The 24,535-nt window shown below is 38.9% G+C and overlaps 1 protein-coding gene across 6 annotated transcripts in view; it reads right to left on the bottom strand.

The window, feature by feature from the left end:
* Nucleotides 1-1,369: 1,369 nt before the first annotated feature.
* Nucleotides 1,370-24,535, bottom strand: part of LOC149233908 (uncharacterized) — a 334,987-nt gene continuing 311,821 nt past the window's right edge. For 4 of the 6 annotated variants that reach the window (XM_089371675.1, XM_089371676.1, XM_089371679.1 and 1 more), the window contains 2 exons: nucleotides 7,239-7,592; nucleotides 1,370-2,076 (listed from right to left, as the gene is read on the bottom strand). In XM_089371675.1, the coding sequence (XP_089227801.1) occupies nucleotides 1,720-2,076; nucleotides 7,239-7,592 (711 nt within the window). In that variant the 3' untranslated portion in view covers nucleotides 1,370-1,719. The remainder of the gene's footprint in view (nucleotides 2,077-7,238; nucleotides 7,593-24,535) is intronic. The other 2 variants (XM_089371677.1, XM_089371678.1) reach the window with 2 other exon arrangements.

Raw genomic sequence — 24,535 nt, 5'->3', positions numbered from 1 at the left:
TGATTACGTTGGACAAAAGGTCAACTTAAATGGGTCATAGAAGTCTGCATTCAATGATTTATTGTCTGCCATTTTAATGAAACGAGATATGTCATGGTTAGTGGCATCTTGTGCAGAGCAACCAGCGGGTGTAGAGGCAGAAGACACTGCTTTCTCTGATTCTTCTATATTAATTTCCTTCTCATCAAGTTCGGTTGGAATCCCTACCTAGTTAGGACGTTCTCCAACACTAATTTATTTCATGTCAATGTAGATTTGTATTGCAGGTGCTAAATATGATGTCTTAAGATCCTTCAACCATTTTGTAAGTAGTTCTTTGATTTCTTATAGCAATTATTTTTGCGATTCATTGATTTCTCTTAATTCATTGAAAAGTATTTTGGCTTCCCAATTTCAAGATGGGAAAACATAATGATACCCAAAACTTGGCTCTGATATCAAAGTAACAATAACCCTTGTTGTATGTGATAACAAAATTATTACCATGAAAATAATATATTGATTGATAGAATGAATATGAATGATGAATATTACCCTGACAGGCCCTGTTATAAATACCATAGACATGTCATTGTGATCAAAATGACGATGTAAAACATAATTTTTTAAAGTTGTATAGAATAAATACCCACTAGTTAATGTGGGATTGATTACTGATCAAAGTCCACCCAGACAGACTAACTAAACTAATGGAAAGTATAATAAATGTACGATTAAAAAACAATATCACAATTGGTGAACCATTGTTTTCCAACTTTTCCACATATTTCTTAACACTTCCATTTCTATCTTTTTATCTTTTAGCATTTAGGAGCAACTTTAACAATCTATTATCCCATATCCTGATCTTAACGGGTGTTTACTCGTCGCAATAACTTAATCTTTGAAGATTTATGGGCATTAATAAACTATCTTATGTTATCTTTATCTGATCTCAAGAATTTCTGTACTGGACTAGGAATTTACATTTGTTTGTGAATCTATTCTTACCACAGAGATCGTATGCGCTATCACATATTCAACTTGCTTGAGTTTAAAATCATAATACTAGTATATACACCGAAACTGGGTATTTCAGATATAAAAGCCACCAAATAACGAACCCATTGCATACATTCTGTACAAAAGAATGGCTATTGGAAATATCCAAAAACTTCAGATCATGAATCAGAGTTCCTCAGAGAGATTATCTAAATAATTTACATGTTTACCGAAATAAAGGTGACCTCTGGAACTGAAAACGACACCATGATCAGATGTATGAAATATATATTTGATACAGTACAGAATAAAGAATGTGGCTGCAAGAACAGCTTACATTTCAACATGCTAAATAGATACATATTGAACATACCATGATACAAGAACAGACCCTACAAACCATGCATTCTCTTCAACTTCAACTGGAAAAGAAAATGCAAAAAATGTGGATCTGATGTACATCACAAGCAAATGTGCTAATCACATTAAGCATATTCACTACTTTACTATCAGGAATACTTATATTTAGTACCATTGTTTAGATCTTCACCTGATTTGCACTGCGCAGGATCAATGTGTAGCCGTGTCTCCCCTGGAGTAGTATTTTTATACAACAACTGTCCCTACAAACCATGCATTCTCTTCAACTTCAACTTGAAAAGACAATGCAAGAAATGTGGGTCTGAAGTACATCAAAATCCCATGTGCTAATCATGTTAAACAGACACTACTTTACCATCAGGACTTCTTATATTTAGTCCCACTGTTTATATTTTCACCTGATTTGCACTGTGCAGGATCAATGTGTGGCCGTGTCTCCTCTGGTGTAGTATTTTTATGTGTTTCATGCAAAGGATGAGACATGATTGAGCCAAGCGATGTATGCAGATAATTTTTGCTGAAAGTTGGTTTCTTATCCATAGTATTGTCGCTACTTGAGTCTCCAAAATCATTCATTTTTATAAATTCTTTCGTATCCAACACTGCAAGCTTTGCTGAAATATGTCGTTTTTCTCTTTCCAGTGCTTCACGCAGGACTATCAGATCATGATAATTGTGTTGGCGAATTAACTTCATTGGCACTTTTAGCAGCACCTGCAAGAAAACACAAATATGCTTTATGCTCAGAAAGTGTTTAAAGCAGCTATTGTTTTCAACAATAAAGGTAAGCAAATAACAAGTGCTTGCATTCAATAAATTTTCCCTTTTCTCAAATGTGCTACTTCATCCAAGAATTATTTGTTTCTTGAGAATGATGCTTAAAGCTGTCCTTTGATTAATGAGCTTAAGACATTTTTATGCCATCAAAATCACCTCCGACTTGCCCCTGCTCTCATCCGCATCCCACTCAGGAAGTTTTGAGCCTAAATTTCATCATTAAGACAAGCTTGGTTACATCACAACTTAGCAGTAGACCACACTCCCATGGACCATCCAAGAATACTATCCATGCATGTGAAGCGAACAAAGCTCCTTCTATAAATTAATTACTCCAGAAAAATTGGAATATAAAGATATATTTGAGGATACACATATTATATATTAAATATGAATAAGAACGAATGATTTACAAATGAGAACAAGAGGTTTGCTTATATACCAAGCAAGTGTTTTTTCATGAAGAGTCATGTCTCAATTAGACATGTCTCTTCAACCTAATTACTACTTAACTAATAATTATTTATGCTTATTATCATTTATATTGTTTTACATTATTTATATATATTTTATTCGTTACATTGCCTCCTTCCTCAAAGAGCTTTGTCCTCAAAGCTTGTCAATGAAAAAAGGCTTGATCTCTTTTTCGGCTTCGAATGTATTTCTCTCTTGGAATAGTCATCCTCGTTGATACAAGTTGATACGATCTTCTTAGTGACAAACAAAATTGTCGCACTGAGAAGGGATCAAACCATTCGAAATTAATCTTTTGTATAGTATTTTGATCACTGGAATTTTGTAACGGCTTGTTAGCATAACACTAGATTGATTTTACGTCATTATTCTCTGAAACATCAATTTGTTGTTTCTGGTCTGAATAGTCCCGATATGTAGCATGGTTGATTCATCTGTTCTCATCACTGTTGATAATATCGGCGAAATTCGGAAATATCGCGATATTTTCGGCAAAACGATATATCGCCGAGAAAATATCGCGATATTTTCTATTTTGAAAATATCGCGATATTTTCAAAATATCGGCTATATTTAAAATTTTGAAAAAATTATTTTTTATGCTTGCCGATATTTGCCGATATTTTGCCGATATTTTCGCCGATATTGCCGATAAGATATTTTCTGGACCCTCGCCGATATTTTGCCGATACCGATATTTTCAACACTGGTTCTCATGATTCAGATGCCAATATGGAACTTTTTTGGTTTGATTTCTCCTCACTGGGCATGTGCCAATTTTTATATTTTCCTCTGGCAAAGATGTTGTTGAGATGGTTATGGAACATTCACTTGGGATGTTCATTGTCTGAACTGCAACATCTACGTGTGTTGTTTCTTCAACTGACTTGTCTTCTTGAGTTTTCATATTCTCTAGATCGGTATTTGTTGTTTTGTCATCAACTTGAATTCCTACATTTGATACTTTTTTCTTGATAAATTGTTGTACCTTGTTTTCTAATGACTTCTTATCCTTCTTAAGTTTCTTAATTTGCGTCAATAATTTTTCACTATGGTTTTTAGGTCGAGAAACTTCTTCATTTTTGTCAATAGTGATTTTGTCAATTTCATTTTGCATATTTTGTAATACTTTTTTACCTTCTTGAGAAATTACTTTTGAAATATCCAATATATCTTCTGGTGTTACTGAATTAGGTTTCAGTGTAACATCTTGGAGTGTTATTTTCTTCTCATTGTAAGAAAATGTTAAAAAAAAATTCTTAGTATTTAGAATAAAGGACCCTAGAGTTTTCATCCATGGTGATCCCAAAACAATGTCACTATCGTTAAAAGATAAAGTTTGCACGGTGAATTGTGAGGTAAAAGTATAATCTCCAATATTTAGGTGTAGATTGCTTATATCAAATTGTTTGCCAAAAATATTTGTTTCAACTATATTTGATTCAGGAATCACCAATTGATTAGCACATTTAGGACTAACATAATCACTTCTTTCAATAGGACTGAAAAAGATTATGATGTCTCTTCCTGCGAGTGATTCTTTGATTTTAAATAGTGTGTAAACATATGTACTATGGGTTTCAGGAAACCTTTCATTATTAGTCTCCATTTTTGCCTTGATTGTTTTATGTAAACAATATGTCAGTTACAGATATTTTTATTATAAAATATTACTTATTTCTTCTATATGTATTTTTCAAATATTCTCCTTTAATGTAGATTGTTAAAACTTGAATACCCTTAATAAAAAAAATAGTCCTTTATATTGTTGCCCTCTATATATGTATGTATTTCTTTATATTAAGACCCCTTTTCAGAATAACTTTATTATCTTATAATAATAATAGTTTCACTTTTTTCTGTGTTTCATTTTACTGATGATTGTATGAATTTCTATTTAATTTCACTTATGGGTTATTGGTTTGTACGTTGGGATAAAAACACTTTGGGTGAAAATAGATTGGATCTCACCTTTCATTCTTTGTAGCCTATATCTATAACTATCAATCTTCACTAGTGGTTAGTCGTAAAGACACTGACATATGTAAATTGTCAGACAGGTGGTGAGAGCACAACCCACAGATATCTTGTGCATAAGCATGGGGAAGAGACAAAGGTTAACTAATAGCGTGGATGATAATTATTTGATAAATTATTTTGCATTCTAATCTAGTCCTTTACTATCTCTGAAGCTTCTGAGCTAAAATTACATCGCTTTTCTGCTCAAGGACAATGGCCGTCTGGAGAATGAAAATTAGAATCTATGGCATTCAATCCAAATACTTCAAAAAGGCTTAGGGGGTAGGGTATATGATTGACTTGCAATTTTATTTGCGCTCCGCCTCAATCTCAATGCCAAAGATATTCTTGAACAGACAAAATCTATGTTTGTGGAGAAATAGGGCCTTGCTGCTTTCCATTCACTAACAAGATGAGAATACTATATTTTTATCTAGACCCTGTCATCTTTTCATGAGGTTTTGCACCTCCAAAGTTGCCACAATGATGCCTAATCGTGTTAAATTTGACACGTTAATTTATCGAGGTTAACACCCAAAATTCTTATACTTGAAAAATAACAATAACATCAACTCATCACATGCATATCAATTATTAACTTGTTATTTTTCTCCTATCCTCAATCTCAATAGCAAAGATATTCTAAAATAGTCAGAATGTAAGTTTGCAGAGAACTAGAACATTGCTGGTTTCTACCCAGTGACTGAAAAAATGAAATTCATGTGCAGACCCTGTATCATCTTTCCATGATGTTTTGCACCGATTCATGATGTTCCACAGTGCAAAATTTAACAGGCAATTAATTGATCAATTCATTGTTAACCCACCAAATTCCATTACTTCTAACTTGTAAGACAACAATAACATCAACCAAATGGCATGCATCTCAATTATTAACTTTACATGTCAATATACTCTTATTATCCCCTTGTATCCAGAAGTTTTTTTCAATAAATTACGAAGTCAGAAATGTATATCAACATTATCAAAAAGACATTTATGGTGCTCCTCCAAATGAACATACTGTTGAAAATCCAGAATTACATTCTCAATTATGCCAAAAAGTCCAAAAGTTTGTTCCTTTCCTTATTTCATTCCCCTTTCCAAGTTTTAATTCAGCCTCACCATTATGGTCTGAACATACTCCAAATTCTAGCTTGGCAAGATATGGGGATAGATTTTTTTTTTCTACTTCAAGACTGGGAGTTAGCATTATATACCTGAACACCGATGGTCCTTGGTTAAGTGAAATTAGGCTTAATAATCTCTAAATACAATGTTGAATTAAAAAATATCGCTATCTACGAATACTAATATTTAATGAGGGATAATTGGTATTCTATGAATATCAAATTTTATTTATTTTTCCTTTTAGCAACCAAAAAATCTTGTCTATTCAATGGTTATGACGATATGAAGGTGGCATTAGTCTTTTTTAAGGCTATATAAGCCCTTCTTTACTGTGGATAAGAACACTTTTAAAAAGAGGGTACAGAGTTTATCTTTTTTGGCAAACAAGGTAGTAGTGGATAAGAACACTTTTAAAAAGAGGGTACAGAGTTTATCTTTTTTGGCAAACAAGGTAGTAGTGCCAATTGGAAATGGCACACAGCATTTGGCATAAGAGCAATATTGATTCCCAGGCTTGTGATCAAAAGTTTGGGAATGATAGGGTTTAGTTCTCAAGGCCTTGGTTCACTTTGTGACATGCTTTCCAATCCCTCAACAAAGGATATGGTTCTCTTGCACAGCTCCAAAGACAATGCTTTTGAAGTGAACCTCACTAGTCCTCTGTAAAGTCATCCATGAAAAAAAAACCCTGAAAATAAATAAATAAATATATATATATATATATATATATATATAACGAGAGCTCTCATGTTGGTATAATTATTCTTTGATTAGTCACGAGGGTGAATGGTTATGACCTAAGTTACACAAAACAACAGTAAGTATATATATATATATATATATTTTGCAAGAAAAGAGTTATGGGTTAATTTGTAGCTAGATTTAAAAATGATTGAGAAGTTAATTTTTTTTCATTTTGCACAGGCCAGAGGTTTTCAGACTATGGGTCCCACACCTATCATCGCCACTTGGGTGAGCCAAACGAACTTTAAAAATACACCAAAACATGGGGATTTCATGCCAAAATGCCTTGGATACACCGAGGCATATTGTTCTATGTTTCTAAATCACAGAACACCATATGATACGACTCAAGGGATTTTAATATTTACCATTAAACATCCGGTATTGATCTTCCGGATGATGTTCTATGAGTTTAATGTATTTGTATATTAGATTATCATCCTTAGATGTTTAATATCGCCGCTAAATTTCTCACTTCAGAGATTAAATCTTCTTCACGGAAGTATTAGCGCCTTCAGCAGATACAAGAATATAATAAATAAGTATTCTTGCACTACTTTTTATTGTCAGAGTATATTCATAGAATCAGCAATGACCTGGGCATTTGAATAGGAAAATAGGTACCAAGCCTTCACAGGTTGGAGGTCAGAACAAAATAAGCATGCATATGTTGGTATTTTAAATGAACATGTCATCGGTTGCCACAAATCTAAGTTAGAAAAGCTACGTACTTCAGTGTTTTTAGAGCCGTCATGTGAAAAGGCTTCAGCAGCAGCAATAGCAGCAGCTGCTGTAACACCAACAGGTGAGAAGCCCTCAATGATAAGGGTGGGGAACAACTTCTTTAAGTCAGCATACTCATCAGCTTCAATTCTTTTATTCAAGTGCACTTCACTTCTATTAGTTTTTGCCGTCATCCATTTTGAAACATCATCATTTAAGTTTCTCCAAAGGTCGATTAATAAATCTGCATTTTCGGAATCCTTGGCTGTATTTAACTGCTGCTCCCATTCTTCATCCGGCATGCCACCTGCTGAAGATAAAAGCAATGAGCTACGAAGCTCTTGCAGTCTGATGCTCAGATCCTGGAACAAGAATACATTTAGCTCATAAATCAAAATGTACACAAGAAGATAAACAAATAAGATACAGAGAAGATGGTTGAAAAATTAGAAGATAAACAAATAAAATATAGAGAAGATGGTTGAAAAATTCCTAGATGTTGGGACAATGTTGGGTCCCTGTCCTGTCTTCCTTATTTTTTTTATTGAATATTTTTTTTAGATTTTTATTATAATTTATTTATGTAGGTATTTGTATTTTCTTTATATCTTTTGTGGTTACTTGTTATTCAAAGGTTTCTAATAAAAAATTGATTGGTTTTTCATCAAAGTATTTTATCATCTTGATTATTCTTGGCTCCTTTAGGTATTTCGGGGGCCTTATTTTTTGTTAAACTCTGATTATTTTATTGCTTTTTCTTGGCTCCTTGAATTATTTGTAGGGCTCTGGCCCCTTATTTTATGTTTGACTTTGATTTATTAGTCTTTCTTATTTATTGATTGGTTTTTCATCAAAGTTTTTTATCATCTTGATTATTCTTGGCTCCTTTAAGTATTTCGGGGGCCTTACTTTTTGTTAAACTTTGATTATTTTATTGCTTTTTCTTGGCTCCTTGAATTATTTGTAGGGCTCTGGCCCCTTATTTTATGTTTGACCTTGATTCATTAGTCTTTCTTATTTTCAGTTTGATTTTTATTTATATTATTTTTAGTTTGCTTTTATTTACACTGTGAATATCTTTTTGGTTGTCATTGTTTTTTTTCAATTATTAATATTTATTAATAGGGTCTTGACTCCATTTATTATTTTTAGGACTTCGCTCCTTGTTTGATGTTTGACTTTGAAATTTTGATTCTTTTGATTCTATTTATTCAACTATATTTTGAACCATAACCTATTATTAGATTTTATTTAATATAATTTGATCCTAATAATTGATGTTATATTTAAAAAAAATATTATTCCTAAACTAGCCGTTTATTATAGCCGTTAACTTAACTAAGGGTCTCTCTATTTAAGTTGGTGCCATGATCTGCCTCTTCATCTTATCCTGACGATCAACCACACTAGATGGTTCGAAACGCATCGGGAAAAATTCTCCTATATGATTTCTACCGAATTTTTTTTCTTAATTATTCATTATGGATCATAGAACCCTGAATTCAAAAGAAAGATATAATATAGTACACTGATGAGCAATGAAGAATAACAAATAATTGTAACACTGAAAAGCAAGCAAATCGGAAATGGTAAGACAATATAGAATGCAATAATAAATAATAATTATGCATGGTATGTGAATTATGTTGAGAATTATGGCTCGGTTAGTAACTTCTGCACATGTTCAATGTGAACATGTGAGTAATTAAAGAAATTTTGAAATATTATTTTCAAAAACTAACTCTAATTTTGGAAAAGTAATTTATTTTGTAATTCACTTTAGTTAAAAAAAAGGAATGAAATTTTTATTTTTAGCAATTGAGTCTAAAAATTGTACTGAAACTGGAGTAATCTTAAAAATAGATTATCTACTAATACTATAAAGGCAGGGAAAAGTAGAGAGAAACTACACATTGATTCTTCACAAAAACAGTTTTGTCCATTAGTTAAGAAAGAAGCCGAGCAAAAGAAGAAATAAGTGCAGCAGTGAGAAAAGCAACACAGCGGTGGTTGCAGATTGCAGACCTATCCATGCAATGACTTACGTACAATCATATAGACAGACTGTACAGATCCATACAGCCATAGGGACACTCTATAGTCATATATTATAGTAGTCACCTAGTGTTTGGAAGTGTTACGTGGTATCAGAGCTACTCTAATTAAAAGATCAGAGTAGTAGTTTTTGAGCAGATCAAAGATGGCATCATGTTATTTTTTGTTAACAATAGTATGTTCTATGCTTAACACAATTACTTCAATGTTCTTTAGCAGCCCAATGACAATTTCCAATTTAGTTTTCCAATAGCAATCACATTGACAATAACTGTAGATAAAACATGAGTAATAAAATGCAGAAGACAAGCCAAGACAAGAGGCACTAGATTTTGCAGATGCCAGGGAAAAACCCTAAGATGGAGAAAACCTAAGTTGTAGTGAAACAGATACGGATACGGGGTTTGAAACGGATATAACGAATTTTCAAAAAAACTGGATACGATACAGCCAGAAAACGACATATATATATATATATATATATATATATATTACCATTCATCTTTTAAAATCTTGAATTTATATGTAAAAATACATAATCAACGTCATGAATTCAACATAGACAAATCATCATCATCAATTCAGCATAAACATTGTCATCATCATTAGTGATTATTATAACATTCAACATATTATCATTATCATTAGTAATGTAATCAGAAACTTTACAGCATTTGTGCTTTCAGATCCAATTTCTTCAAATAACATGTCATGCATGGCAAATGATATCTATCTTCCTTGCATGGCAATTAAAAGGCCCATGGGATCATTGAGATATTCCGTCAAGACCTATTTGAACATTTCAATCTTCTCAATGTCATATTGGTCTCTTGACTATATGCAGGGAAAAGATTGGCTAGAGAAAATTTGTTATAGTGGAGGGATTGGAAAACACAATGACAATTAACAAAACCTTAACCAAACTGAAAATTAATCGCTCAAATAAATCTCTTTACGAAGGCATTCATCAAACCCTTTTTCTTGCATTTTTGAACATCTATATTTTTCTTAGTAAGAATCCTTGACAAATACATGGAGTGTCATTGTTTCTAAAGATTTAGAAGAGATGTTATGAGACTGTGTTTATAGTGAGTTTATTTGTAAATTTGATTTCTTCATTTTTATTATTTATTTATGGCTATACAAATTTTCATGCTTTCTAACATTTTTATTTCGATCACGATTTTAAAACCCTTGGAAATGTATCCAATTCCAAATCTGAAGTTCCTGAATTTTTGAAATGATACAAAAGGTTTTTATAGTGTTTCGGACAAGGATCGTATCCCCGTTTCCGGCAAATTCTTCAGGCATTTCTACTAACTTAGGGGAAAACCCTTTGATCAATTCTTCTTATTATTATATCAAATGTTCAACAGAGAGAGTACAAAGGTCAAAATTGATTTTCCAAATCAAAATCAAAATAGTCCTGACAAATCTGTAGTCAAATTCAGCCCTAACTAGAAACTCAAAGATGGTCAACACAACAATATAGCGTCCCCTTCAAAGCTCGGTCAAAGGCAGTCAAACTCGGCTTGAAAAGGTGGTCAAAGTTAGCCCAAAATAGTGCCAAAGTCAATGGTCAAACTTGGTCAAATTCTGCCTTGGAAATATGTGGTCAACCTGCAATTTATCTTTGTAGTCAAAGTGCTTAGATCACCTCGATTTTTGTGCCAAATGGTACGGCTTGCCTAAACAAAAAACTGGCCAAAAGATCGAACTCAAATTTTGCCTGGAAAGTCAAAGTCAACGCTGGTCAAACTGCAGGAGAATTCTGAAATTTTCAGCCCTATAATTCTATCCTAAAATTCATCCTCCTTGCCACACGTGTGAGAGAAAAGATATGCCCAATAGCTATACGAACCAATGAGAGGAGAGAGAAGAATGTGTGAGTGAGTGAGGTGCCAAATGAGGTTGGAGGTCACTTATATTTATACAAGTCATTGAGGGTGAAGTGACATGTCCATTGGGCTTCATGAGCCTACATAATGATGTGAACGACCTTGATAATTTGCACATGTGGCCTTGACCTGGAAACATATTTTCCCTTGTCCAGATTCGATGATCTTTAGGTCAATTTTGGTCTGCTTGAATTCAATGCAATCATCATTTCTATCAAATGAGCTGTCCAATAATGGAATTTGGCCCTAGTTGCCAATTTTAACACTTCCTCTCAACTAGGGAGAATTCCACCTGCCAATCCATCGATCATCATTGATCACCATGCCATCCTGTCGTCATGTACCATCTCTATTTCTCATCTCAACTCTGTTGAACACTGATATAGATAATGAAGAAGAATCAATCGAGAGTGAGTCATAAGACCTTACCACTCTCCACTGACAAAAGTCAGTCCAGGGGTAGAACCCCAATCAGACTTGATCCCAGATCAAATTGTTGAACACCATGCATCCTAGACATAGGAAGTACGGCAATACACGATGCATCTATTTGTAGTGTTATGGCTCCTATGCTCTTTTCCCAACTCATTGGCCAGATGAGAGGTACTTCCCATGAGTCTCGGACTACATGGGTAGGATGTATGCTAGGGCATCCGCAGGAGAAGGTGAATCACTCATCCTGCTCATATGCCATAAGAGAAGGTGAAGCACTCATCCTATGCATATATCATCAATTGTAGGGGAAGGTGAACCACTCACCCTACACACATATGTCATCAGTTGTAGGGGAAGGTGAACCACTCACCCTACACACATGTCAACCATCATGGGGTATCACAGGGGAAGGTGAACCACTCACCCTGTACACAATACACCTATAGGGGAAGGTGAAACACTCACCCTATGGTCGCTCATAGCTCCAAGAAGTACCCCAGGCCCTTATGAGCTCATAGAGCTAAGTGTCCAACTCAAGCGGGACCCTCATGCGAGGGTACTTCCATGACTCCAAGTCTCTCTCGAAAGGCTAAGAATTTGACCTTCCCCAAGGGCTTCGTGAGGATGTCAACAACTTGTTCAATGATCCTGATGTTTTGGAGCATTATTGCTCCCCGATGTACCATATCTTAGATAAAGTAGTACTTGATATCAATGTGCTTTGAGTGGTCGTGGAATACGGGATTCTCTGAAAGGTGAAACCCACTTTGGTTGTTGCAATAGATCACAGTGGTGTCCAACACGTGTTCACGTAGCTAACTAAAGAACTTCCTCAACCAAACAACTTCACAACAGGCCATACTAGCTGCATTGTATTCGGGCTCGGCAGTGCTTAAAGCAACTGATTTCTGCTTCCTGCTCATCCACGAAATCGAAGCAGACACCAATGAGAAGCAACATCCTGACGTGCTCTTTCGATCCACCACATTGCCGACCCAGTCAACATTAGTATATCCATGTAGCCTCAAATTCCTTGTAGTGTATCTAAGCCCATAGTTGATTCTGCCACGAAGATATTTTAAGAGATTCTTAGCAGCAATCTAATGTATGTCATGAGGCTCAACCATAAATTGACTCAACGTATTCACAACAAAGCATATGTTCGAACAGGAGTTTACCAAGAACATCAGGACCCCCACAAGTTGTCGATACTTGGAAGGGTTTGCCAATTCGGTCCCAGTAACACTTCCACATAGCTTCTTGAAGTTGAGTTCCATTGGAGTAGAAACAAATTTGCAATCAGCCATCCCACATCTCTAGCAGCTTCACAATGTATTTTCCTTGAGAAAGGAAACTCTCGCCTGGCTTTTGCCAAACCTCTAGGCCTAGGAAGCAGTGCATCAGTCCTAGGTCCTCCATCTCAAACTTGGCAGTCAACTACCTCTTGCACTGATAAATGGAAGGGTCTGCACCAGTCAGAAATAGATCATCAACATAAAGAACCAAAATGAGAGGCATGTCCTTTTCAACCTTGAAGTATAGGTTGAGATCAGCGTAACTCCTCATGAATCCAAACTCAATAAGATGGCTATCAATCCTCTCATACCAAGCCCTAGGGGCTTGGTTCAAGCCATAGAGGGATTTCTTCAACCTACATACATGTGTCCTTCGATCTTGTACTTCAAACCCTTGAGGTTGTTCCAAGTAGACTTCCTCCTTAAGCAAGCCATGCAAGAAAGCAGTCTTAACGTTCATTTGATGTAGGCTCCATCCTTGAGTGGCAAATAGAGAAATAATAGATTGGATAGTGGTATATCAGGCAACCGGTGAAAATATCTCGTCATAATCCACTCCTTCCTTTTGGGAGAAACCTCAAGCAATGAATCTGACCCTATATTTTTCAGCACTTCCATAAGCTCCATGTTTAACTTTGTAAAGCTATTTAGAAGTGACCACAGACTTGTCATTGGGTCTAGGCACCACGTCCTAGACATCATTCTTCATGATTGATTTGTATTCCTCATTCATCGCATCCTTCCATACTTGGTTCTTTACAACTTCTTCGAACATGCATGGTTCAACTTGAACAATAGTACTCATAGCAACGAAATATCCTTGGTACCTGTTCGGCTTCTTACCTTCATGACATGTCCCTCTTAGAGCAATATGTCTTGTAGCATCTTCGAGAGTATCTTTGAGCCACAGGGGTCGTTTCCTTGAGGTAGAGGGATTACCAGGAGATGGATCAATAGGATCCATCGGACCATCAACATCGGGTATAGCCACATTTGTCGGAGGTTCATCTTGTTTTTCCGCAGCATCATCATTGTCCTTCCCTGGAATGGGGAGATCTCTGGCTTTCCCAAGGGCAGTATCTTCATCAAAGGTGACATCATGACTTACTTCCACATCTCTTTGACTAGGTACATAGATTCTATATGCTTTTGAATTTTCACTGTAGCCAACGAATATACCCTTCTTCCCAGAAGCTTCCAACTTGTTCCTTTTCTCTTTAGGCACATGAAAATACACAAGACAACCAAATATTCTAAAATGATAAACATCGGGTTTCTTACCAGTGAAAACTTCCTTGAGTGTCTTGAAATCCAATGCTTGATGCGGCCTCTTATTTTGAACATATACAACAGTGTTGTCAGCTTCTCCCCATAAGAACTTTAGTAGGCCTTGATCATGGACCATGGCACGGGTGGCTTCCATGATTGTTCAATTCTTCCTTTCAGCAATGCCATTTTGCTCAAGAATGTATGGGATAGTTGTTTCTCTCTTAATGACAACCTCTCTGCAAAAGTCATTGAATTCATTTGATTCATATTCGGTTCCATTGTCGGTCCTCAATATCTTGATCTTTTTCCCTGTTTGATTTTCCACGAATGCTTTGAAAGAACATAACCATTTGAACACTTCATCCTTCTTCTTCAAGAAATAGATCCATGTTTTGCGTGAAAAGTCATCCACAAAGATTTAATAATATAGGTATCCTCCCAGTGATGTTATGGGAAACATACCAGATAGATCGAGATGGACTAACTGAAGAATACTAGTAGTCTTGCTTTCACTAGAAGGGAATGGTCCCTTTGTACATTTCTCAGCTGCACAAATATTCAAACCCAACATGTGCCAATGTAGCCCTCTAGAGGATTACAACCCCATATAGGGAGACCAAACCCAAGATGGAAACCAACTGCAATCCTACATAAGATCCAATGCATCCCCTAGCCTTCCAGTACAACAAGTCATTAGAGAAATTGAGTAAATGAGTTTACCAAATCATGAACCACAGGTGGGCACTTCATAATGGCCTGCCCTTCTAGAATGGGTTTTACGATGTGCCAATGTCTCCTAAACTCCAAATGGGGTTAACCAAGTATCCTGTTAGGTGGTTTCTACTTCTAAAGGGGATAATATGTTCAAGGTACATCCTTCAAAAGGTGGTGGCATGTGGCAGATAGGTAAATAAAGTAGGGAATGAGAAGGGGCAGCCCTAGGTCACATGCCGGGGTACAAGGGTAGCTAATAAGAAGGAAACCCATACTTGGGTTTATAATGTGTAGGAGGGAAACCCATACTTGGGTAAAACACTGGATTCTCAGAGAGATTGATGCAACTCTGATTATTGTAGTAGACACTGGTCGTCTCCATCCTCTGCCTGAATAAGCATATCAACAACTTTTGAAGCCATGTAGATTTGCACGTACCTGTGCTTGCTGCCATATACTCTGCTTCTACAAAGCTAAGTCTGCCCAATTTGCATATGTGAATCCACATAGTCTAACGTTATCCACTCGGGTATACCTCAACCCATACTCGATTGTGCCACGCACATATCTCAAAATATGCCTTGCTGCTGCCCAATGTACCCTCTTCGATTCTACCATAAACTGACTAAGGGTATTGATTGCAAAGTAGATATCTGGCCTAGTGTTGACCAAATACATGAGAGAACCAATGAGTTGTCTATACAAGGTGGAGACAACATCCTTGTCATTTGACGCATCTATCTTCTTCCAGTTGGTGATCATGGGCATAGACATGGGTCTACAAGCTTGCATTCTGAACCTCTTCAAAATATTTGTAGTGTATCTTCCTTGCCCAAGGAAGATATCCCCGCCCTTCTGCCACACTTCCAATCCTACGAAATACTGCATCAACCCCAAATCCTTCATATCAAACTCTGCTGCCAAGTTCCTCTTGCAACCCTTTATGAGCCCTGATGATCCTGTCATGAAGAGATAATCCACATACAATACTAGGATGAGTGTCTCACCCTCTACCATCAAATAGTAAAGGTTGGGATCTACGTCACTCTTGATGAATCCCAGCTGCTGCAAGTAGCTGTCAATCTAGACATACCATGCCCTAGGAGCTTGCTTGAGCCCGTATAGATTTTTCTTTAATCTTCACACATGAGTGCATCTCTCATGAGTCTCGAAGCCCTTTTGTTTTTCTATGTACACCTCTTCCTTTATCACCCCGTTCAAGAATGTTGTCTTGAAGTCCATGTAGTGAATCTGCCATCCCATCTGAGTTGCTAGGAATATAACTGACCGAATAGAAGTGTATCTAGAAACTAGGGCGAAGGTCTCCTCAGAATCTATCCCTTCTTTCTGTGCATACCCATTTTCCATAAACCTAGCCCTGTACTTCTCCACGCTACCATCTGCAGGATACTTGATCTTGTAGATCCATCAAGAACCTACAATTGACCTGTCCTCGAGCCTTGGCACCACCTCCCAAACATCATTCATCATGATAGAGTTGTATTCTTCTACCATGGCATCTACCCACACCTGATTCTGTGTGGCTTCCTGAAAGTTGGAGGGTTCTACAACCTGAGCCACCAATGCTTGATAACTATTAGGTTGTTTGAGCTCTCTCTTGTTCGTTATAGGAGCTCCCAACAAACTCCTCTGCATCTCTCAATGTCTGACGAACTTCTCTGCTAGTTCGACCACTAGTGGTGGGAGGTTCAACTAGCTCTTCCTCATCCTGCCTCTATTGCTCCGTCTTCTAAGATCTAACTAGATCCCTACACCTGAGGAAATGCTAGTACTGGTCACTGTACTGGATCCCTGTGATTGTCCGAGTAATGGTCCCATTGGTTGCCCCTGTGGCTGGACCAATGGAGCTCCAGCTGGTTGATTCTAATCATCTGCAAGCATCTCATGAGATCTCTTGAAAGCTCGATCTTCTGTGAACTTTACGTCTCGTCTCACTACAATCTTCTTATTGCTAGGAATGTAGATTTTATATGCCTTGGAGGTTTCGCTATACCCAACGAAAAACCCCTTCTCTGCAGTTTGATCCAATTTGGCGCGCTTCTCATCTGGCACGTGGCAATAAGGAATGCTGCCAAAGATCCTAAAGTGACTAACTTTTGGCTTCTTCCCTAGGAAGACACCTTCTAGCGTTTTCTTCCCCAATGCTCTATGAGGAGTATTGTTCTGAATATACATTGTTGTGTTACATGCCTCTACCCATAGAAACCTGAGCAAATCCTGGTCATATAACATTGCTTTTGCAACCCCAACTATAGTTCTCTTTTTCTGCTCTGCTACCCAATTTTGTTGTGGATTGTAAGGAGTTGTCCACTCTCTTCTTATGCCTTTCTTTGCAAAAAAATTTGTGAAGTCTTTATCAATATACTCTCCACCATTAGCTGAGCGAAGCGCCTTGATGTTCTTCTGTGTCGCATTCTCCACGAGAGCCTTAAACTCCCTGAAACGATTGAAGACCTCATCCTTGGTCTTCAAGAAGTAGATCCAAGTTTCCCTTGAATGGTCATCAATAAAGGTGATGAAGTATTTGGCCCCACTGAGAGCTCTAGTGGACATTGGTCCACAAATATCTGAATGTATAAGCCCTAACACACCATCTTCTCTATTGTCACTTCTTGGGAACGATGCCTTAGCATACTTCCCAAGCACACATCATCATGTTGTGTGCCAAGTTCTGGAACCCCCTATTACTGTCTCCCTAAGCATCTTGAGTACTCCATGGTGAAGATGTCCCATTCTCTTATGCCATAGCTCATTCAATTCCTTCCCACTGTTACCGTTACTGCCTATTAGTGCCATTAGAGAGTCGAGTTGCAACCTGTACAACCTATTGCTTTGAACTCCAATCTGTCTCACCCTCTTCCAGCTTGAGTGTTTGACAAACACTTTCTATGCTACAAAGTAGATATCATATCCCTTATCCTGTAACTGAGATATTGAAATCAAGTTCATACCCAATCCTAGCACATGCAGTACATCTGAGTGTTGGTACTTGCCCCTAACTCCCTCTAGAAATCAATGATACCTCTCCCTACTGGAGTACACTTCATTATATTTCCTATCGTAATCTGGAAGTTCATCTACTCCTGCTTGTAGCTAGAGAAATATTCTCTAACCCTTGTCCTGTGAGCTAACACTCCACCGTGTATATACCAGACACCCTGTGAAGTTGAGCCTGATAGGCAAGCAAACTCATTCTCTAACCTGGATGACAAATTTGAAGCTCCCTGAATGTCAATTTTGTCCATGGTCATACTGAAGACAAATTTGTGTGCTATTTCTCTTCCACCTGGCACAAACTGCTGCAAAGCCCTCTGTGCCTAGACAAGAAATTTTCTCAGTGAAAACACTGAGCTGCTATTGCTCCCTTTACTTGCTAGAATTGCTTTTCTGCAACTACAACTCCAAAATCGAACTCTTGCCTAGCAATTCACACTGCTTGGCTAGGCACTGCGCAACCCTTGAAAATTTCGGCCTGTTGCTCCCTCTGAAGAACGAAATTTTCTATGGAAAATATCTAATAAATCACAATGCCACCTTCACAAATAAAACTGTGGAAAATAATAGCACTAGAAACTGAGAAATGCTCGCACACACCCATAAAATATGACACAGTTATTTTTGGACAAAAGTCCACAGAAAAACCCAACTTGGGAAAACTGATGCAACAACTGAGGGTTTTATATTATTAAGCAACAATGAAGTTGTTGAAGTTTCTAGGTCTAACAGTGAGAAACCCTCCATGTACTTTCTAATGTATACCTTCCTACTTGTTCTGATTAATTAACAAGTTATTTACCATGTAAATACTGAAAATAAACACAAGTACATGCTCAACACATTACAGATCATCAACTGAAGGAAACAGAAACAAGCACACAAATGACACTGTTATTTTTGGACTAATGTCCCCGAAAAAACCCAATACGAGAAAACAGATGCAACTATCTGAGGGTTTGATTTATTAAGCAGTTTCAGAATACAATCTGGGTGCCAAATCTGACTCACCCAACAAAGAAAAATCTCGGCAGTAGTACCTCTCCTTCAGAGACAGATACTCCAGCGGAAACCCTAAATAAACACTCTGGCAACTCCTCAACTCCAATCTGCCCCACGAAAAACCGCAGCGTCAGCCTCTAGGGACTGTGTCAGCCTCTTCTGCCCTCTGCGTCAGCTTTCCCGGCAATTTCGGCTTTTGCCCTCTGCATCATCTTTCCCGACAGTTTCGACTTCTACCCTCTGCATCATCTTTCCCGGCTGTTGCGCTAATCCTCCCGGCACTATCTCTGCCTCTCTGCTTCTATATTCATTACCCCTCAGTTGCAACTCCAAAACACTCTCTCAACTTTCTCAGCAAACCCAGCCCCAGAAAGTCGAAATCTTGATCTCTTGATGTGTTCTCCAAGTGACCCTCAAGCCTCCTCTTAATACTTTTCTCGTTGACAAATCAACGGTCGAGATTAAGTCCCTAATCAACAGCTAAGATTAGATCTGACTTGATTTGTGACTTTTGGACCATTCTAACACAGTTTTATATTAATTCACATTAATATTTTAATTTCCCTAAGTTTAGACTTAGGGACTCCATTAAAAATATTAATTATTTTAATATCTTCCAAACTATTTAGAATCTGCCCAAACCCTTTCTGGGTATTGAAGATCTCATGTGCCTTAGCCTCTCCACCAAATTTCGTCGCTAGAGCACATCTGATGCTACCCCAAATCAACACTCCCTCTTAGCGAGGGCTATGCTCTAGCAATACTCACTCCCTCTTAGCAAGGGCTAAGCTCTAGCAATACTCCTTACTGAGTATTACTTTGATCATCCGGGATTTGTCCCTGATGCTAGGTCTGCTGCCCATCATCTGTAATGCTGCATCTTGTACTACCACCCATGGCTCTGCCACTACCATTGCTACATCAGTACGATAACTCCCTGTGCATCCATGTTGCTGCCCATGGCCCTGCCACTGCCACTGTTGCGTCTGAACTGCATCCCCTCTCGTCATGCTGCATCGTGCTGCCCATAACACCGCCACTGCTAACTGTTGCACTGCAACTCAATTACTAAGAAGTAAGTAACTGATCTCCCAACTCTGACATCTCTATCAAGCTAGAGACACTCCCGATGCCGAAGCTCCCTCTGTCACTGACAAGTGCTCCCTCTCTGACCTCTGTGCTGCTGCAATAACTCCCTGCATCTATCACCGTTGCACACCTCTCTGTGCCATCCTGCACTGGTGCAACACTCCTGTGCCTCTCGCATTGTTGCAACCTACTAACCTCGCGTTGTCCTGAGAATCTTGCACTATAGCTCTCTTTGCCACTACATCCTCGTTTGTCTATACCGACATCCGCCAGCCCTGCTACTCCTCTTCGAGGCTCCCATAGCCAAGTATAATCCAAGAGGTTGGGTAGCTCAAGGATCCTGTCCCTCATCTTTTGTAGTCCTCTTGACTACAATTCGATGTCTCCCCACTTTCGCTCAAGTGGTGTGCGTGCACTCATGGCACAATCATCGTCTGCCTCCACTTCCTTCTTTGCCCTTACTGGTGCTGCCTTGGTCTCGAAAGCCTCTCCCTTGCACTTCTTCCTCGGACACTGGGTCGCATAATGACCCAGCTCCCCACAATGGAAGCATTTGACCTTGGAGAGGTCCTTCTTCTTTCGCTTTTCTTGCTTACCCTCAAATGCTAGGGCAACATCCACCTCTTCCTCCTTGATTCTGATCCCCTTACTGCTGCTTCCCGTCTTGGTCACCCTACTGATCTCTTCTTGGCGAAGAGACGCCCACATTTCTTCCCAATTTGGAAGGGTCGCCTTGCCCAGTATGCTCTAGACAAACACCTCCTAGTCTTCTGAGACTGCATTGAGGGTTGTTCTCACCATCAACTCTTGGATTTGGTGTGGCCCCTATGGAAGTCAACTGATCTCGGATCTCCTTCAATTGAACGAGGAAGGTGTCGATCTGTTCTCCCTTTTGCATCTAGTATGACCGCAACTAATTTTCTAGGAGCATCTTCCTCTGCACGGAAGTATGTTGATACAACTTGGTCAGGGCCTCCCACATCTCTTGTGCCATATTCTTCTCAGCAATATGTGGTACTATATGATCCTTGACACCATCAAGAATGATACTCTTGGCCCTCACCATTGCTTCCTCATACCTGTCATTGTCAGCTGGGTCAACTAGGACCGCTATCATCTTCAAGGCAAAGTGCTTAACATTATTTCTGTCAAGTAAGGATAAGATTCTGGCCTTCCAGACTACGAAGTTTGAGGCTCCGTCCAGTCTGTCCTGGTCTCTTACTCCGTGTAGTGCCATTCCGCTGCTCTTTTACTTCCCTCCTGGAAGTTCTCGATGTGACTCCCTCTTAGCCTCAATTTCCCTCCTGGAAATCCTTCTGCCGATGTCAAGATGCCCCCTACTCTGATCGTCTGTGCAACCACACCACTGATCCAGATTTCTCGACTAGAAACCCTCGGTAGCAACTCCCTCCTCCTTGGCCTTGCCCTGTTAGGTACTGTTCTGACAACAGTACCCCACTAGCTCCACTCTGCAACTTATCCACAACCTCCTAAACCCTAGCAACCTGAAGGTGAGAGCTCCTAGGTTCTGCGCAGTCCCAGCACCGGCAAACTAGCTCCCTAAGCCCACTGCATCAGTGCTCCTGGCCTCTGCGTGAGCCTGTCTTTGCCTCCCTCGACCTCTGCATAGCCTCTTCTTGGCCCGAACTTGATGACGCAGGCACTGCATCACCCCTTCCTTGCGTTTTGCTGCTAGGAATAGCTTATGTCACTCGGGGCAACTGTTTTCTACTGCTGCTGCTCTGCTTGGCTGATGTCCTCAATTGTCTTGTGATTTGCAACCATGCTCCGATACCATGTTGAAGTTTCTAAGTCTAACAGTTAGAAACCCTCCATGTACTTTCTGATTTATTCCTTCCTACTTGTTCTGATTAATTAACAAGTTATTTACCATGTAAATATTGAAAATAAACACAAGTACATGCTCAACACATTACAGATCATCAACTGAAGGAAACAGAAACAAGCACACAAATTGTTAAATTATGGTATGTTCTATGCTTAGAGCAGTTTACTTATCTTTCTTATTATTATCCACAGATTAGCAATCACATGTACGGTAAGTAAAGTGCAGATAGAAAATTAAACGATCGACAGAAAACAAGCCAAGACAAGAGACACAGGATGTGGCGGCTAGCTAGGGAAAAACCCCAATATGGAGAAACCCTTTGATCAAATCTTCTTTTATCTTCAATAATTCAGTAGAGAGAAATAGTACAAAAGTCTGATTTATATCAGCAGCAGCAAACCCTAGATCAGCTGCATCAACATCACCAGCATCACCCGCATCGACATCATCAGCATCAGCATCACCGGCATCATCGGCATCACTAGCATCACCGCCATTAGCATTATCAGCATCACCGGCATCACCAGCGGCATTGACATCAGCATCATCGGCATTACCGACATCACCAAGGAGAGTCAACTTCACCTACTGTGTAGTTCTGAGAGAGTCTGATGGTCAACGCTGGTCAAACTTCCGATCTGCAATTGCAGCCCTAAATTCTGGTCCTTCCTTCCACACGTGTGAGAGAAGAGTCCCTTTCTGCGCAGTAGGAGAAGAGCCACTTTTTTGCGCAAGAGAGAGAGAGAGAGAGAATGTGATGAGATGAGTGTGTACAAATGAGGAAAAGACCTCCTGTATTTATATACAAATGTTGATGATGAATAGATGCGTCTGCTGGGCTTTTGAGCCTACATGAGTTGCTGGTCGGCTTGATAATTGTTCCATAATCAAAATAAATTCATATCTCCATAAATACTTATCGGAATCGGATGATCTTTAGATCAATCCTACACCTCTTGATGAGAGGAATCTAGGAAAAATATTATTAGCCATGAATAAAGTGACCCACATGGAGTTTGGCCTTAGTTGCCAATTTTAACACTCCCTCTCAATTAGGGAGAACTCCATCTGCAATTCGTCTGACCGTCGCTACTATTCATCCATCAAATGCACTGCCCTGAACAACTTGACCCCTGCTCTACTCTGCTCTACTCTGCCTTGCTATGCTTTGCTCTGCCTTGCTATGCTCTGCTCTGCTTTGCTATGTTCTTCTCTGCTCGAATTATGAAGAAGAAGAAGAAGAAGTGATCGAGGATGTATCATACCATCCTCCACTGACTCAAAGTCAGTCTCAGAGTGTGTACCACTGGTCCCAAACCAGTGCTCAACCGACCCGAAGTCAGTGTCATAGTTGGTACAACTCCTACCACTGGTCCCAGAGCAGTATCATTGATCCCAAATCAATGAAGGTCATCCTAGCATAGGGAGTATGGTAGATACAGCGATGCGTCCATCGGTACTACTATGGTTCCTATCCTCATTTCCCTGCTCATTAATCAGATGAGAAGTACTTCCCATGAGTCCCAGACTGCATGGGTAGGATGCCTCAACAAGAGAACTAATCATCCTGTCCACAGGACAGCGAATCATCCTGTCCAGTGGATGCCACGGAGAACTAATCATCCTGGTCCACAGGAGAGCGAATCATCTTGTTCCACAATCGCCATGGAGAACACATCATCCAGGCCTCACAAGAGAACTAATCATCCTGCTACACAATCGTCATGGAGAACACATCATCCAGACCTCACAGGAGAACTAATCATCCTGCTACACAATCGTCATGGAGAACACATCATCCAGACCTCACAGGAGAACTAATCATCCTGCTACATAGTCGCCACGAGGTGTCACAGGGAAAGTTTTGATTCTTTTACCCTGTACACATACACCACCAGGGGATGGTGAGTCACCCTGTGGTCATATGTCGCTCCAAGAAGTACCCCACGCAGACCCCCCCAACCCCGCCCCCAGAGCTCCAAGAGCTCCATACATCATACAAGACCCTCATCAAAGGGTTTCTGAACGACACCAAGTCGTTCTCGGAAAGTAAAAAATTTGACCTTTCCTAGGGGCTTTGTCAAAATGTCAGCGACCTGTTCATCTGTACCGATATGTTGGAGACTTATAGCTCCCCGCTGCACCATATCTCGAATATAGTGGTACCTGATACTGATATGCTTGGAGCGATCATGAAATACTTGATTCTCTGATAAATGAATCCCACTCTGGTTATCACACAATATCACAGTGGTATCCAATGTAAATCCAAACAGCTCACTAAAGAGCTTGCATAACCAGACTGCCTCACAGGTGGCCATGCTAGTAGCAATATACTCTGCCTCGGCGGTGCTCAAAGCCACCGACTTCTTCTTCTTGCTCATCTAGGATATTGAAGCAGATCCCAAGGAGAAACAACACCCGGAAGTGCTCTTTTGGTCCACCACACTGCCTGCCCAATCAGCATCAATACACCCAATTAGTCTCACATCTCCGGCAATGTATTTTAACCTATAAGTAATTGTGCCACGAAGATATCTCAATAAATTCTCAGCACCAATCCAATTTATGTGGTGAGGTTCAACTATATGTTGACTCAACGTATTGACTGCGAAGCATATATCTGGACGGGAGTTCACTAAGAACATTAATGCTCCGACAAGTTGACGATACTCGGTAGCATT

Source organism: Pinus tabuliformis, chromosome 8 (genome assembly GCF_031772625.1).
Source record: "Pinus tabuliformis cultivar Carrire ecotype Pingquan chromosome 8, CPIR1, whole genome shotgun sequence".
NCBI classification, from domain to species: Eukaryota; Viridiplantae; Streptophyta; class Pinopsida; order Pinales; family Pinaceae; genus Pinus; species Pinus tabuliformis.
The sequence above is the reverse complement of the archived record's forward strand: the minus strand, read 5'-3'. Positions and strand labels throughout refer to the sequence as shown.